Source organism: Punica granatum, chromosome 2, assembly GCF_007655135.1.
Source record: "Punica granatum isolate Tunisia-2019 chromosome 2, ASM765513v2, whole genome shotgun sequence".
In the NCBI taxonomy this organism is placed as follows: domain Eukaryota; kingdom Viridiplantae; phylum Streptophyta; class Magnoliopsida; order Myrtales; family Lythraceae; genus Punica; species Punica granatum.
Genome location: NC_045128.1, coordinates 21,930,840 through 21,948,429, shown reverse-complemented (window position 1 = coordinate 21,948,429; position 17,590 = coordinate 21,930,840). Strand labels below are relative to the sequence as shown.

Sequence of the window (17,590 nt, the reverse complement as noted above, 5' to 3'; positions counted from 1 at the left end):
ACTTCTTTCGTTATGATTTGTCTTCAAATTGATCTGATAATTCTATTTTTAGACCATTCAACTAAAAATATCCCATCTTTTCCAGCCCGCATAAATGAAATTTTACCTCATCGATAATACCAAGAAATGATAACCGCATGCACATTGCTTCAAGTTATGCAGGTTTCGCTTAACGGGGAAGGAAAAGATGGGGAATGAGGTGAAATTTGGAATCAAGAAGATCAACAAGTGCACCCCGGCATATCACAATCTTGATCCAGAAATTTATTACGTCTTTTACATAGACAGATTCAATACAGGCAGAAAAATTCAGACCATTGTATACAAATTAAGCAACAATAAGTAATTAATAAAATATAAATATGACATTTCAAAATCCAAATATAAATATGACATATTCCAAATGCCAAAACATAGAACTTGTGAACCTGAAACCATGGTCCTCAATCAAACTATAAGCTTCAAAAGAACCTACAAATGCAATTAAGACAAATTCCTAACCCAAATTAATGCCTAGTAAAAAGTAGAAAAATCTAAAGAAACTATTTGTCAGAGACTATCCCCTTAGTCGAAACAAAAAGCCGAAGAATCATTTACTGCAGCAATTTGCACCCATAATCGTAAAATCTCGTCTTCCTTCCTGTATAACAACTCAAGGCCCCACCCTTCTGCCCATTATTACTGATTTCAACCTGTATGTATACCTCCTTGGATACCATGAATGATTCTCTCCCACCCTCTGTATAAATAACAAGGCATCTGACACAAAATTTATCAGCAAATATCGAATGGAAAACCCACCAACAAAAACCTAATGCTATTGATCTCTAGGGATGAGCGCGTCATGAACAAAAGATTTCTCCCCAAAACAAGATAACCAACAAAAGACAAGGCTGTCAATATTCTCGGGGGGATTTCACATCATCAAGATTGCACAGCTAGTTTCTGGAGATGCTCAAAGAAGACTTGAAGGCTAACATCATCCGTAAAAATTATGTCTGAGCCTGCAGCCAGTTCATTGGCATTGTTGTACGTGGCTGATGGGTTCAGCTTCGCCAACAGGAACCTCGCCTGTTTATTTTTTAAGCCCAGAGAAAAAAAAATTGTTATCAAGAAATTCATATCTCCATCAAAACAATAATCAAAATAACAAAACTGTCCATCTCATATAAGGCCTTTATATTATCAAATGTGACAAGACGAATTGGTAAACAAGGACAAAATCACCCCCTTTTGTTCAATTTTGTCTGGCATAGCTATCGGAAAGAATTCAATCATAGACAAAATACTCCATTTAAGGACAATTTGTAATTCCAGATAGTTTGGCCATAACGACGCATTTACTTTCTTTAACTTATCAAGAAATATCCAACAAAGGTAGATACAGCAGCTTATTAGGAAAATAAACGCTAGAAAACTGGTACACTTATGCCCACAATGCAGCCAAAACCCAACGCTTCATAGAAATTCTGCTAAAAAATTGGCACAATATCTGCAATACACTCCTACGTAACTACAACATTTACGTCTGGGAAATGATGCTAATAATTTCCAAAGAAAACTTAGGGTGTGTGGGAGCTTTTAGAGCAGGAGAGGAGAGGGGAAGGGAGGAGGGGGGAGAGAGGACGGGACAGGAAATGGAGGGCAATGAGAGGAGAGTCATCTCCCTTGTTCGAGAATAGTTAGCAAGGTAAAGGAGAGGAGAAGAGCGGAGAGGAGAGAATATTATAACAGTTAAAAAAGTTATTGAAAAGAAAGTTTAGAGAGTAGAAAAGCATTTGTGAATCATGAGTTCCTCCAAAATCCTTTTTTATTTATTATTATTATTATTTATTTTTTTTTTTTGTGGCCATCAAATTCCTTCAAAATGGAGGGAAATGGAGGGAATGGTCTCCCTTCAAATCCCTCCCTCTCCCTCCTTCTCCCTTCCTCTCCCTCAAACAGCTCTCCCAAACAAGGGAGAACACTTTCGCTCCAAATCGTCTTCCCCCTCTAAATTCATCCTCCCAAACAGTGTTTGGATTCAAGCTCGGGCTAAAATTTGTGAAGAAGAAAGTTAGACACAAGATGCTGAGAGCAAATTACACTTTTTTCTATCATGGTGAAGTTGGTTGCTAAAACTGAAGCTACAAGAACTAACATATTTGTGCTGGGAACCCCTCAAATCAATAATTATCCTCAGAAGAACCTCATTATTTTTAGACCATCACTCACACCGTGCCCTCATTGTTGTCAATGGCATTTTACAATGCACTCTCTTTTTATTATTATTATTATTATTTTCTTTTATTGATGACCCAGGTTTATTCCCGTGGGCCCTATCAACACCTACTGCCAATGGGACCATACGACTGCGTGCGCGATTGTGCACAACTGGGAGACCTACAAGGACTCCACGTCAAGAGGGGATCGACCTTGTGACTTTTATAAGTTTATTACAGTTGAGGACGAGTCATTTGACCACTTGCACTAACCCTTGGAGGTTGATGCCACATTTTTTGGTCCCACTAGGATTCCATTAGATGGAAGGTAGTCTAGTGAAGAGTACCATAAAAAAAGCAAGCGGAAGTGCTGGAGTACCTTACTGGAACAGCCACATATAAAACAGAAAAAACAAAAAAGTTGTTGTTATTTTCCTAGCAAGGCATTCTTTAGCAATTTGGTAATTTCACAGGGTTCGCCATTAGAAGCTTCAAATATGATGTGCTTTTGAATTATAGTGCACTCATAAGAGAGTCCCAGTGATTTAAGAAAATTATATTAGCACGGACATGTAATGGGAGATTTTCTGAAATCAAACTATGATAGACTGCTCAGGAAACATCATATGTACTAGCCAGGGTTAAACAGTGTCTTAACTGTTAATAAGAGTGAGTGAATGTGACTACTTACCTGAGATCCATGCTGATCGCACACGACTAATCTTGGCACAGGGAAACGTTCCCTAATGACAATATGGGCATCATCATGAGGAGCTTGTAGTAACAGTGCAAAGGCCTGCATGTTAAGAAAGTTGGAACCAAATGATGAACAATGGATAACTTGCCATATCCACAAAAAGAAGAGCAGGCGTGAAGTCTCACTAGATTCTCTTGAAAGCATATGGAAAAACTGTACAAGTACAGAGTGCATAACATTGCTACTAGGAATAAAAAAAGGGCCATGTGAAATGTCAGATAAGATTATCACAGGGTAATGACTACCATGTTTTCTCCATTTTTACCAATTTTCCACACATCCCTTAAGGATATTTCCGGCAACCTAACTATATTTTATCACCTAATAGCGATAAATACACAGGGTGAACCTTGAAATGCAAAAGGCACTCAGTTCTGAGAAGAAAGCTGAGAGCCATTCGCCACGCAGCTTTCTCGGAGCCATTTTCAGCTTGTAACTTTGAATGATAGCATAACTCTCATGGACAAAAATAACGTATTTAGTGTTAGCATGTTGGGCTAAAATTTCAATTATTATTTAAAAAAAGAAAAAAATAAAAACCGCAGCATAGAACCCCATGGCATTCACATGCCAGTTCCCAAATTATCATGAAGTATGAGATGATACCAACAGAAAAAGCTGACTGAAGTCCATGATCATCCAATGAAATTTTGGTGATAGCTACATTCAGTCTAAAGTTTCATGTTAATCAGTTTGATAAAAAATTAGCCATCAATTACAAAAACAAAAAAAGAACGAAATTATATAATGAATGCCCAAAAGTAAACTAAACAAAGATTACAACTAGAACATCCAATTCATTTTTGCTTCTGTATGCACGGAAAACAACAGTAATATCTTAGTCTCATTTTGCCGTGTGCAGACAGTCTCAAACTAAGCCTGTCTTCTAATTATGAAAAGTCATACATAACTGGTCTAGGAACAGCAACATGATAACAGACTAACAGCCAATGATAGTTAAGATGCAGTACCATGGAACTCTAAAATTTTTGTCAATGGGGTGCAGATTGAAGGGGAGGGAAGCAGAGGTGGTCTGAGGCTACCAACTTTCTATGTTTGATCCAACAGAACCTAAATATACTAGGGTTGCTAGGTATCATGTTTAGAACTCAAATCAGGCCACAAATATGATATTGGATATTATCAGTTTAATGAGAATAGGAGCCACAGACACACCTGATGTTCAGGCTGGTTCTGATAACCCATGTTCCGCCACTGAGCAATGGTCATTCCATGAAAGATGACAACACTGAAATAGGAATCTAATAATAGAATCTTATCCGCTGCAATAGAAGCCACATCTAACAATGCTGGTTGAGGCAATGAATTGAACGAGTATGATATTAGTGAAGGTTGAATCATAACTGCAGCATTTGAGATGTTTTCCCGGTTTAACAGCATTCGGAAATAAGCAGTCTCATCAGGACTATTATTAAAAACCTGAGAAGGTGAAAAAGGCAGTTTCACTGATTATAGTCTACAAAAGAATAAGTTAGATGAAAGAATAAGTTAGATGCAATGAAAGATCTATGTAAAAGTCATATTCACCTGTACAAATTGTGAACGCCGAAGGTTAAACATAAATTGAGGGAACAACGAGAGAGAAGGATTTAGAGTAAATGACGCCGGGTCATCCTTTCTATAGTCGCCAAACTTGGAACAGAGGCGAATGAGATTCCGATCCAACCACCGGTTAGCAACAAATCCATCCTAGTCGTAGAATCAGAAATGCAGATTTAGAAATAAATCCATGTAAGGTGCTTCAAAATAACTAACAGTTCGAAGATTGAAAATGAAGGTTTTGTATCAAGTACCAGGAGAATTTTGAAATATTTCGTAGCAGAATATATAGTAGAGAGTATTACAGTGTCAACATTCATAAACTGATGCTTCAAGCAAAAGCTTTCAGACAAAAGGATTAACATATATGAAAGGTGTTACAAGTAGAAAGAGAGATGGAAAACAAGAGGTGAAACGACAACTACAAAACGAACAGTATTCAGAGAATAACTCAAATTGAAGAAACATACCTCTGTCTCCATTTTAAAGGAAATTATTCTTGCCATCACCACAGCAGCAGTCTCTTGATCAAACCCTTGTATCAAATCCTGCAGATGTCACATCCGATAGTTTAGTTACAAAGTATGCAGTACATAATTTTTTTTTAAAATAATAATAATAATAATAAAACAAATCAAACTATGGAAGGTTTCAAGATAAATTAAAATGAGCAAGAATATGTGACCCTATCAACAGATGAACCTACTTAGTTCTTCTGGAGCACTACAAGAATGTTTCAAAATCCAAACGAGCATTACGAGGATTATAAGCGCAAAAGGAAACCAGAAGAACAAAACCAAAGTCCACATTCCTAACTACGTGTAAACCCACTAGTTTTGCAAAATTATTAATATATATACCTTTTTTTGGGGCAGAGGCAAACTTATTAAATGCATAATTAAATACAATGTGCAGCAGGATCGCTATATTTGAAAGTCCTATGAACTATGCTAAAGACATCAAAATCAACATGGAAATGATCACAATCATATTGTCGGATCATATTGTCGATTGGCATCATAGCTGTCTAAAGGAATATACTATCTAAGTCCCAGACAATTCTAAAGAAGGATTTTTTTCGTCCGAGACATAGTCGTTGACTCTTCTTTTCCAACTATTTTACTGTACCATCCTAAGGGGGCAAAGCAATGTCCTGAAGAACAGACCTCTGAGCTGACAGCAGTGTCTATCCATCTTCGAGTAACAGTTGTAACTCTGAGCATAGTTTGACCTTCTGAGTTCTGATAACTACAAATTACAATAAAAACAAAGAATATCAACAACGATCAATGCAGAATTAATCATGAAGTTTGGGATAAAGCAGCTGTTCAAAAAAGTGTAAAGAGAGTTAAGACTCAGTTAACAGACCTTGTAAGAAATTGTAGATACAACTGTGGATTTACATTCCCTGGAACAGATGACTTATCACCTGGTGAGAGATCAAAGAGAACAGTCAAGCAAGTACTTTTGTCAAGCCCACACATCTTCCACGCTGTAGTACCCCCTTCACCGATAACTGTGTCAGAAACTGCAGTTCCTTTCTGCAAGAAAACAAGTACCATCATCAATTTGAAAGACCTAGCTTTTTAGTTCATATTTAACTTACAAGCAGGCCCTGAAGTAAACTTATTCAACCTGCTCCAAAGATGTGCAAGGTCCGAGTATACCCTGGATTTTGATTTCTTTAGAACACATGATCTCCAGTGTGCCACTGCAAATTAAAAAAAAAAAAAGTGATGACTTTAACATCTTATTTCAGCTCAATGGGGGATCCACAGGAGTCATAGGACATATAGATACATATATAGATGCATATTGCGAAAAGGATCATACAATGACAGCAGACGAGACATCCCTCAAGGCTAGCAGTCAACTTTTCCTATTCCCCTGACATGGACATTTTGACCCACCAAAGTTAAAGAATGCCCTCTAAATTAGACAGCTTTCACAAAATTGATAACACAGTTACATTCAGCTTTTTGTCTATAATTCCACCAGTGCACTTTCTAACAATCCAGAAAATCGAAGAAATATATGCTATCTTATAGCTCAAGACCCCGAAATCAATTTCCTTCAGTCCTGAACTATCCAAGGTCCAAGTATACCCTGGATTTTGATTTCTTAAGAACACAACATCTCCAGTGTGCCACAGCAAATTAAGAAGAGTGATGACTTTAACATCTATTTCAGCTCAATGGGGGATCCACAGGAGTCATAGGACATATATAGATACATATATAAATGCATGTTGCAAAAAGAATCATACAATGATGGCACACAAGATATCCCTCGAGGCTAGTAGTCAAGTCTTACTATTCTCCTGACATATGGACGTTTGGACCAACCAAATGTAAAAATACGCTCAATGACAGCTATGACAGCTGACATTAGCTTTTTGACTATAATCCCACTAGTGCACTTTCTAGCAATCCACAAAATAGGATACAGTATCCTATCTTACAGCTCTAAACCCTGAAATCAATTTCCTAATCAGTCCTGAACTTCCATGAATCTCTAGTTACCAGCATCATGGCATTTAAAACTACTGACAGGCATATTTAAGGAGATAGGCCAGAATGTGACTCCTCAAATAGTCACCGGTGTTCTCTGGAGGACTAGAAATAATTTCATGGTCAGTGAGAAAAAGAATGTTCTTGGGCGAGTTTAGGTCTACCTGTAAAAACAATTAAATCGGCATCCAAACAACCATCTAATTATAGAAAAAGCAGCAAACTGAAAAATGATAAGTCCAAAAGTCAGTGCCATTCAAAGTGCAAAAATGAGTGCATAAAGGTAAATGAAAGTCACTCACCTGAAGCAAAGACCAAGAGACTGTTCTCCATCTTCAAATACGCGTCTGAAAGAGTCCTTGAACACAGAATGACCAAAACTTTCAGACAAGACAACAAGCCCACCTGTCCTTTCCACTGCAACTTTCATCTCAGCAATCCCCACCTAGTAAGATCAAGAGTCAACATCAAAACAGACAAATTGACGTACGACAAACAAAGATAGCATACAAGCTCTACTGCAGAGCATTTCTTGTTAAAAAAAACAAATCAGAAATCAAAAGCATGTTTTTAGGGGTAGCAGACAGCTATATAACCGAATATCACATCTGATATACAAACAGAATAGTTGCTATAAAGCACACAGAACATGATGTCCTCGCATTCTAAGGTGCATCCATGTAAAGTCCAATAAAAGCAAGGATGCCTATAAACCTATATTCCTAACAAACTGCGACTTCTCTTGAACCTGCCACACAGCAGATAAAATGGGATTCAACTTTCACAAGGAGGCTCCTTAAGAGAAGGAATTTTCAGTGAGATTGCTTATTAAAAAGCATTTTTCTTATTATTTGGCAGCAAACTTGTTATTTTTATATAACAAGAATTTTACTAGTAGCGAGGTACTTGGTTCTTGATGTAGAGCTTATTATTTTTCGAACATACCAAAACACTTCTTAAAAAGTCACTTGCTTTTAGTTAAGATTATGTATTATATGATACCTAAAGTGTTATAATAAAAAAGAAAAAAAGACTTCCGTGGAATGATAGGGTATTGCTAAATACCAAGAGTATTCTTTTTGAGGCTCCTAACCCCAGGAATGCTGTAAAATATGGTTGCAGCCTGCTTTTAACTAATAATCAACATCCAATATAAAAACTGAAAACTTGTGATGAGGCATACTGATACCATGTTCTCGCATTCAAAGCTGTCCCAAACTAAAATCCAAATAAACGTGTATGATATCTCCTCATTAATTCTGGATTTCTCTTTAACATGCTGCACCTAGATTATTGAGTAGCTACCAAGAAAACCAAAGGGCCATCTATGTGAGCAACTTTCCTAAAGTTACATCACAAGACATACAGTTTGAAATTCACAATTAGGATAATGACACCCTAGAATGACCGATCTTACGGATTGCCATTTGCATCCCTAGATAATAGCTACAAAGAGAAAGAGTACAAATTATCAATCTTAATTGTCAGCATTTATCAATCTAGATTCTCAAATCTAATCAAATAACCAAAATCAAGTATCATTTCTGGGGTTAGTCAGATTGTACACATAAAAAGCTAATGGTTAATAGATAGTACCCAAAAAAAAAAAGCAGAGATAGTACCAAAAAAAAAAAGGCAGAGATACTCAACCTCACGACTGATCTATTCAATACAAGATAGGCAATAGGAAGTCCTGGTATCAACTAGACCAAAGAGGCTTAAATGAGACAGCACATTTAGCACAAGCAGGAGCTATTATTAAAGAAACATGAAAGTTTTCAGGAAGCGGCCAAATCCGAATGGAGAATATAAAGATATATTGCCCAGTTGACAACATTATCAAATCAAATAAAGCAAAAAGAAGCAGTGTCATGACTCATGGAACTTCAAAAAGATGGAGATAATTGTAAGAAGCATGCTCCTAAAATCGTAAATGGACCATCAACGAGGGTCTCAACATGAATTGCAAATTGGAAGAATTGATACAGCTCAATTCATCATCAATCCTCTTTATATTCACTAGATGAAGAAGAAGCATTTTCAAGCCATTAAGACCTAGAAGTGTAACTTCATTCAGGCAGTTAATGAGTCGAGATGCGACAATCTACTCTGAACAGATTCATTCAAAATAAACAACTGGGGTTCACTGATGCACCTGATCAAGAGCAGATGCAAACAGGTCCAAGACATGACCCTGGCTGACGAGCTGCTTTGCGAGTCCCTCGTAGAATGTGACTGCCTTCTTAAAAAAGGGCACCGCATCCTTATCAAGATCCTTGTGCGACCGCACAGGATCAGACAAATCCTTTGACACAATCTGAAAGGGATGAAATTACAAACGATAATTGGGTGGATCACAAATCATGGACAAACACAAACATCTCATCCAGTTAAAATTGATAAAGTATACCGTGCCAGGGCCTTCGGTGCAAGGACCACCAACCAGAGCCACAATGCGGGCTCCAGTGCCCGGCATACAAGCTCCGAGCAATCCAGCGGTAACACTCAATGCCACTCCTGTGCACCTCGATTGCCTGTTTCCAGGGGTAACAGGCCACTGATCCGTTTGCAATTCATCCAACAACTAAACAATAAATCAGAAATACATCAAAATCAAACCGGTTGGGGAGTCGGATTTGTAAATTTTCATCATCCAATCGAGAAGGTAACCTACTGAATCAAGGATGTACTCGCACTCTGAAGCAGGCAGCAAGAACCGGGTGACTCCAGAATTGCTGCCCAAAAACCCATTCTGCACCGCACCCTTCTGAGGCCCCGGCGCACGCCGGCCAGAGACGGCAAGACCCAGCTGCTCCATGACCTGGTCATTGCTGATCTCCTTGCTGCCCCTGAAGACATAGACTTTCGATAGCTCAGAGAAACCCAACTCGTGGACCTGAACCTGGGTCCCGAAGGACACGAACCCAACGAGGGCATTGTCGGGAAGGAGCCCAACGGCCTGCTTGAGAGCGCACTTGGCAAACCCCAGCTCCTCGTTGATCATGCACGTATCGAGGACGAAGACAAACACAGGGGGGTGAGAATTGGGAGCGGATCCGGTGAAATTCTGGGGGTGGAGTGGGGCTGGAGGGAGAGTGTACTGGACAGTGGTGTAATGGGGGTAGAGCTCGCCGGGGAGGTTGGTTTCGGAGATCATGGAGTAGTGAGGCGGGAAGTGGTTGCGGTTGAAGCAGAAGGGGCAGATCCATAGCTTGGCGGAGAAGTCGACGTGGGCGAAGGGGTTGAGGGCGGCCGAGCACTTGCAGCGGAGTGGGGCGTAGGGGAGGGTCTGGATGTCTTGATGGGGGCGAATCGGAGCGATGGAGGCGGCGAGCGGGATGACGCACTTGCTGGCCTCCACCTTAGTCCGCGGCCAGACGTTCCAAGTCATCCTCACCCCGTCGATCCCCTCGGGATCCGCGGCCGCCATCTCCGACATGATCGCTCGCTCGGAAAACCCCTCTCTCCCCGATCTCCAGACGCTCTCTCTCTCTCTCTCTCTGCAACCTGCTGTTCCTTCCCTCTCCTTCTTGTATGTATCTGTACGTCTTTTTACATATTTTATAAAATTACACTTTAAACTCTAAACTGTTCCTTTTTTGGAATGTGACCACCTTACTATCCTCTCTGTCTTCCCTTTGGTCGATTAAAATTGACGAACATATACGGCGGGCGGATACGATTTCCGTCAATTTTGACTGATTAAAAGTGGGGGAATATATGGGGGACATCTGTCGGTCTATATATTTATATTTAGACTAGGGAGTTAGCCTATGTTATAGATCATAAATATAAGTATGAATAATTTTTGTTAGTCATTGTTAAGCAATAACATGTTTGTTTACACTTATTTTCCGCACTTATTTACCACTGACATCCTCTACTTATCCCATTGCCACCGTTTTTGCCCTTGACATATTTTTACTACCATTTTACCCCAAACGTTATCATTCAGTCTACCATTTTTGCCCATCCGTTTTCCCTCTTGACAGAAAGATGACCTCGCGTCCGACCTGACGTTAATGCCGTTGTCGACAATTATTTTTTAATCGCGGTGAAGGCCAGTGTCGCACACGACCCCCCCAACAAAAAAAAGAAAAGGTCAAATGACATTGTTTGTCGTCGACCTTCTCCCCCAACTTGCCCCTTTTTATTGAAAATCGAAATTTAATCCCTAACCCTAATTTCCAATTCCCCCAAATTTGGCTTTGTTGCAGGAATGGATAGACAGAAATTGAAAGCCTCAATGAGTTCATACTTTCAATCGCACTCTCGATGGTGCAATTTAGATGGCGCAAGTGATCCTATTGTCGGGAAAGAGAGATATTATCCAAGGAGCACGACTTTCAACAGCTCAAGCATTATTGGAGCCACATCGGTCTTCTACAATTGTGGGGTAACAGCTGCGAGATGACTTACACTAAAGCAAACCATGGAAGAGCATTCTACCGATGCCCATTTTGGAAGAACGAGAGAAGGAGTTGTGGGTACTTCGAATGGGAAGATCTGCTTGGGAGCTCATCCATGGTTTCTGAGGAGCAGAGGTTAATTAGTTGTATGCGGAGGAGGAATATCTCCAATGAGAAACTGCTGAATAGACTTAGAATTGTTTGTTGGATTTTGGGAATATTGGTAGTGTTTATGGGTTTGGTGATTGTTCTGGTGGTGCGAATGAAGTGTGGTATGAGAGTGATATGAGACCGGTTGTTTTGGAGTTGCTTTATATTTTGATATTCTTGTTTGAAGCAACTCCTATGGTGTGTGTATCGAATGATGAATCAAGCAATGGAAGCACTGTTATTCTACATGAATGTTCTTACTTTGCTACTGCTTTAACTTTGTGTATCAGTAAAAGTGCATCAGAACCATATACAACTGCTTTAACTTTGTCATTTATTTAAAAGTGCTTCAGAACCATAGACAAACTACTTGATTGATGTATTTGTGCTTCACAACTGCTTTAAAAGGCTTGTGCTTGACAGAGCTATACATTTCTGGCATTATCAAAAACTTCCCTACCCAAAAGACAAACATGCATACTGGAATCCCTACCCAAAAGACCAACCATATACAATTGCTTCATTGATGTACTTGTGTTTCATAACTGCTTTAAAAGGCATTGTGCTTGACAGAGCTATACATTTCTGGTATTGACAAAAACTTCCCTACCCAAAAGACAAACATCCTTACCTAAAAGACTAACCATATACAACTGCTTTATTTATGACTTCATTGATTTACTTGTGTTCCACAATTGCTTTAAAAGCCATTGTGCTTGACAGAGCTATACATTTCTAGCATTATCAAAAACTTCCCTACCCAAAAGACAAACATGCATACTGAAACCCATCGCGACTGGTTGTTGGAGTTGGGTGATGATGCCATCTTCTTTGACATAGCCCTTGTGACCTGGGTTGATGGCTGCATAGATTCACTTGTCACATGATTCTACCCCTTAATGTCAAATGGTGCAGGGGTGATTGTTGGAGGATCATGCTGGACAGGTGGTTGAGGAGATGGATTTGGTTGCTGAAAGGGACTCCTTAACTGTTGTCTTATCTGAACAGGTGATAGAGGGGATCGGAATGGATATCGCATGCTCGGCTTGTGAGGTGGGGGTCTCACAGGTAGTGTTGGAGATGAATTTTGCATGATTAGCCTGTGAGGTAGGGGTCTCACTACTGATGTACTTGCCATGGTTGGTCGGGGTGGTGTATATACATATGGCCTACTTGGAGCCATCTCTCATCCATAGGTCCAATTTTCTGTAATCCATTGCACAATATAGTATATTATAGTGGATTTTACAACCAAGCCAATATGATATAATGGATTTCAGTATGCATACCAGCACTTGATTAGAAATGGTTGGAGTTGGTATGAATAGTAGAACATCTTCAGGTTGAGTAACCTACAAAAATTATAAAGAATACCATTTTAGTTATAAAAGATTAGAATAACTATTCTAAATTGAATGAACTACTCAGTACTTGAACTTGAATGGATAAGGGAGATGCATCATTGCTACTGTTCCTATATTGTTCTTCTGGCCCTCACCATTTTTGCTACTGCCTTGACCTTGACCATTCCTGCTGTTCCCATGTCCTTCACCAGTTGTGTTAGCCCTCTGTCCTTCAGCCTTGATAGTTGCCATGCACAAGAAGAAATGTGAAATTCACATTACAAGCATCTTTATTAATTCTTTTCAATACTCAATTATTCAAGTAATTACTTTATCCTTTGCAGAAGTCTTGGCTTTCTTTGATGGTATTTCCTTTTCTACAGTTCCCCTACACAATCTACTATTATGACCTTGCCCACCACACTTTCGACATGTGAATGTTTTCAGTTTTCTTTTTGCCTTGAATGGATTATCAGGCAAATCATTGGCTATGTTTCTCTTCTTCTTAGGTCTCCCTACCCTTGCAATATTTAGGAGGCTGAATAGGATCATCTCCATTATATTCCCATTGGTCAGACCTCTCACTAGGTGGATGTATGGCTTGTACATTTTCTCCCATGTCTCCATCGAGTAATACTGATGGACAAAAAGCTCAGGTTGAAGGTCATTATGGCCCATACAAGCTACTGCATGAGCACATAGGATCCCACTAAGTTGTCACTCTCTGCAAGAGCAAGTGCACTCTTTAATGTCTACAACATATTTCTCATTTAATCTCACTACATGTTGCACTTCGAACTTTGAGATATTTTCATCTCCTACCCACAGTGTAATCCATGAATTGCTCTTTTGTTTGGCAACCTCAAGCTTGGTCTGTGCAGTAGGAGTAATTGGACCCCTATATTGTGTCAACTGCTTCCTGATTTTGTTCATCTTGTTCATCAGATATATCATTGTTTCTTCCAACATTGAAATGATGGGTTTGCCTCTCATTTTCACTATAGCTGCATTGAATTGCTCTGACATGTTGGTCAAAGCACAGTTCTTGCTTGTAGTACTGAATGCAGCTCTTGTCCAGTTGTGATGTTGTAAATTATTAAGGTATGTCCATGCAGGCATACTCAGCTCCTTCAGTTCCAAAAACTTCTTTTCAAATTCTGGCATTGTCAAGCATCGAGCACAGTCCCACAACAGGTTTCTCAACTCTGCAATTATCCAATATTTCCAAATATTTGCCTCTAATGGTGCGTTTGATTTCAAAGTTAAAGTAAATTTGATTTTGATTGTGGAAAAGGACAAATGATTGTGTAGTGTGTTGAGTTAAAGTTAAAGTTAAAATTTTTGACTTAGGAAATGTGTATTTTTGTTGTGTAGTGTGTTGAGTTAAAGTTAAAGTTAAAATTTTTGTGATTTTAACTGCGAAACCAAACGGAGCATAAATGTCTCAAACAGAACCCATACTTTGAGCCAGCATTGCTTGTCAAAAGCTCCATACAGTGATTCCTCAATCTTGCATATTGATCCTTCTTAGAACCTTCAACAACTTCCCTAGCAATGCGCATGGCTCTGTAAATTTTCTTGTCAGCCAATCGAACTTGGAACATGCTGGCCATGTACTTAAAGGCATCAGTAATAGTCATGTTAGGAACTTGCCTCATGAATTCGACAAGTTTGTCTGCAACCCATTTACTAATAGCTTGATGGTTTTTCAACTTCTTGCTACATGTATGAGTGGGATTGAAAGTCTTGATTTGATAACTCCCATGAACTTCTGCCCAATAACAAAATATGTTCAGTCACAATTTTGTTCACATATATACTTGTATCTCCCTTTGTCAGCCTTCAGTAGTTTCACTGGCCTCCCCAATGCTATTGTGTAGTCCTTCACAGCTTGCTTAAACATTTTCAATGTTGGGAAAAGCATATATAACTGCAAATCGACCTGTCCAAATGGTGCCCCTTCATTGAACTATGGAGGCTTAATCTCATTTCATCCTTCATCATCACTGTCCCCTCTAATGCTTCCCATCTAATAAGAATGGTAACCCCCTTCATCATCAACTGTATTTCTTGCCTCATGGGGCCTTTAAACATCCTCAATATTTGGATACCTGGGCCTACCATTACATGCCCTCCACTTTTGTTTCTTTGGCTTCTTTGACTTTGGCATTGGATTACCAAAACATCTTGGAGTGCCACTTCCAATATTTGCAACAATTTTGTCCTCATCATCTGCATCATCCTCATTATCTTCATTGTCTCCAGCCTCATCTTCATGTCTTGGTTTATAAACATCATCTTCACTGTCTCCACAGTCATCATCTTCACTGTCTCCATCAATAACTTCCACTTCATCATCATGCTCAAAATAGAAATGTATTTCTTTGTTTTGAGCTTTTTCACGAATAATAGAGTAAAGCATTCTAACGTCCGTGTCATTTTCAAGAGGTCTTAGCCCATCCTTTACTTCTAAACCTGGATCCAACCAATAAACTGTCTTGTATTTTCTATTGTCCCCATAAAGCTCTTCAAACCTCCACTCAACAAATGGAATTGATATACGATCAATGTCCACATTGTCCCACGAATCAACCATGCCCCCAATGTACTCCATCTGGGGTTCAGACACAAGCACGCCCCCATGATAAAAAACGATAGTATAATAGTCATACTCAGCCATAACTATGCATAAACAAATGATTAAACTAAAAATCACAATCATTATGTAGAACAAAGAAAATGGGGACCACGCTCTAGCACAATGACAAAAGTAAGGGACCACAACCAGAACAAAAAATGGGGGACCACATCGAACAAACCGAAAAGAAGAAAGAAGAAGCTTTTCGTCACCTTGATTGCTCCAATGCATGGACAGGATCTCGGAGAATCTTCCACAGTTCCTCATCAACTAGTCTTCTTTCAATTGTATCAGAAGATACATGATAGGATTTCAGATTTTTTCAGAAAAAACTGGGAGCAAATGTCAAATTGGTGCCAAAATGGGGGAAAGAACTGATCAGTTGGGGGAGAAGGTCGACGACAAAAGATGTCGTTTGACCTGTTTTGGGGGGAGGGAGGCCAAAACGACGTCGTGTGCAACACTGGCCTTCACCGCGATTAAAATATAATTGTCGACAACAGCGTTAACGCCATGTCATCTTTCTATCAAGGAGGAAAACGGAGGGGCAAAAATAATAGACTGAATGATAACGTTTGGGGTAAAATGGTGGCAATGGGATAAGTCGATGATGACAGTGGTAGTCTACTCTTATATTTAGACTAGGGAGTTGGCTCGTGTTATAGATCATAAATATAAGTATGAATAATTTTTGTTAGTCATTGTTAAGCAATAACATGTTTGTTTACACTTATTTTCCGCACTTCGTGATAAGTTAGGCTTAGATGTGCAATGAACTGAATTAGGTCCGAAGATTAGCTCACAATTGAAGCCCATGTGAGAATCGACCCGAATTCATGGTAAAATCTGATCATGAATAGCCGCGTATGGTGGGGTAGCTGAAGGATAGAAATTGTGAGAAGTTTCCAAACATGAGCTAAAATGAATACGGACAACTCCAAGGTTGGTAAGATCCCTTAATCTCGGGAAATTTCATATTTAATTGCCTCAAGAGTTACCAAGAAGAAGAAGACATGGGTGTCATATATGGAAGCAATATTTGACTCTAAGATGGAAGAAATCCCCAAAGAAGGAGACAACCTTTAAATTGCCAAGGGAATGGAGAATTATATATTCCCACGTATAGAACATTCCAAATTGAAGAATGCATGGTATGGAGAATTGGACGTGCACCGAATTTGAATTTATTTCCTTTTACTTAATCCTGTTAATTAAGAAATAATGGAGGATTGTTCTCAAAGAATATTAGGCTTATTTCTTGCTTTCATTAGACAATGTTAGCTAGGCAATAAGAAGTAGAGTATTCCCTTGTTAGGAAAATTACCCTTATTGTTCGATGTTACATATTTGATATCTCGAGCTCGATTATAGATTGAGGCCTCTAAGTATTGGCTCGGTCTAGTATTGTAAACCTTCTTCGGCATATCAATCAAACGCACTTATATTTTTCATCCTTACTTATCGCACCCGCACCTTTCAATATCTATTTTTCCCGCACATTTATATACCATGCACTAAATCACTTTCCGGAGCAACCCTATCAACTTTTTGGGGTCACCGTACCGCTGATCCGTCGGCTATCACAATTAATCTTGTCTTTAGGGTCCAGGTAGTCATCGAGCTAAGGTTTCGGCCTTTAGCTCAATTCTCTCGGCTATCCGTAGTCTAAACCAGCTAGCTCATTGGCCTCCTTAGACCATGACTCATTAACCTCAAGGTCGGCTTCCAAGCCTTCTCTTACTAAGAGTTGTGCTACAACAATCACGAGCACGTCGGGAGAACCAAAGCGGCCTTTCGCTCATGGCCACGACATCGTCTATCCAAGCATCACACACCCGACTAGCTCATCTCCTTGGAAACACAGCCGCCGACTAGTCCTTCGGACCTGAGGGACCGAGGCGCTGCGCACTAGACCAGTGAGGACGGTTGGTGGTTTTGTCACCTCACTATCTTGGGGCTGCACCTTGGTAGGCCTGACGTCGTAATCGCAACGCGCGTGCCGAAAGAAGGTTCGCCAGAAAA

At 39.5% G+C, this 17,590-nt stretch overlaps 1 protein-coding gene across 1 annotated transcript; it reads right to left on the bottom strand.

Moving 5' to 3' along the window:
* Positions 1–255: 255 nt before the first annotated feature.
* LOC116195361 (protein transport protein SEC23-like) lies at positions 256–10,559 on the bottom strand. Its single transcript, XM_031524501.1, has 12 exons — positions 9,703–10,559; positions 9,439–9,612; positions 9,184–9,345; positions 7,331–7,473; positions 6,154–6,229; positions 5,887–6,059; positions 5,685–5,766; positions 4,989–5,066; positions 4,507–4,668; positions 4,135–4,398; positions 2,893–2,997; positions 256–1,071 (listed from the first exon to the last, which is right to left on the bottom strand). The coding sequence occupies exons 1-12, from the start codon at positions 10,465–10,467 to the stop codon at positions 925–927; spliced, it is 2,331 nt and encodes a 776-aa protein (XP_031380361.1). The 5' UTR covers positions 10,468–10,559; the 3' UTR covers positions 256–924.
* Positions 10,560–17,590: the final 7,031 nt, after the last annotated feature.

Bases quoted from the DNA above. Each gene is read 5' to 3' on its own strand.
- LOC116195361 (XM_031524501.1), bottom strand. From the start codon at position 10,467: ATGTCGGAGATGGCGGCCGCGGATCCCGAGGGGATCGACGGGGTGAGG. The intron at 6,230-7,330 runs GTGAGTGACTTT...TTTAATTTGCAG, and splicing joins TCTCTTGGTCTTTGCTTCAG to TGGCACACTGGAGATCATGT. The intron at 5,767-5,886 runs GTCTGTTAACTG...TGTAATTTGTAG, and splicing joins TATCTACAATTTCTTACAAG to TTATCAGAACTCAGAAGGTC.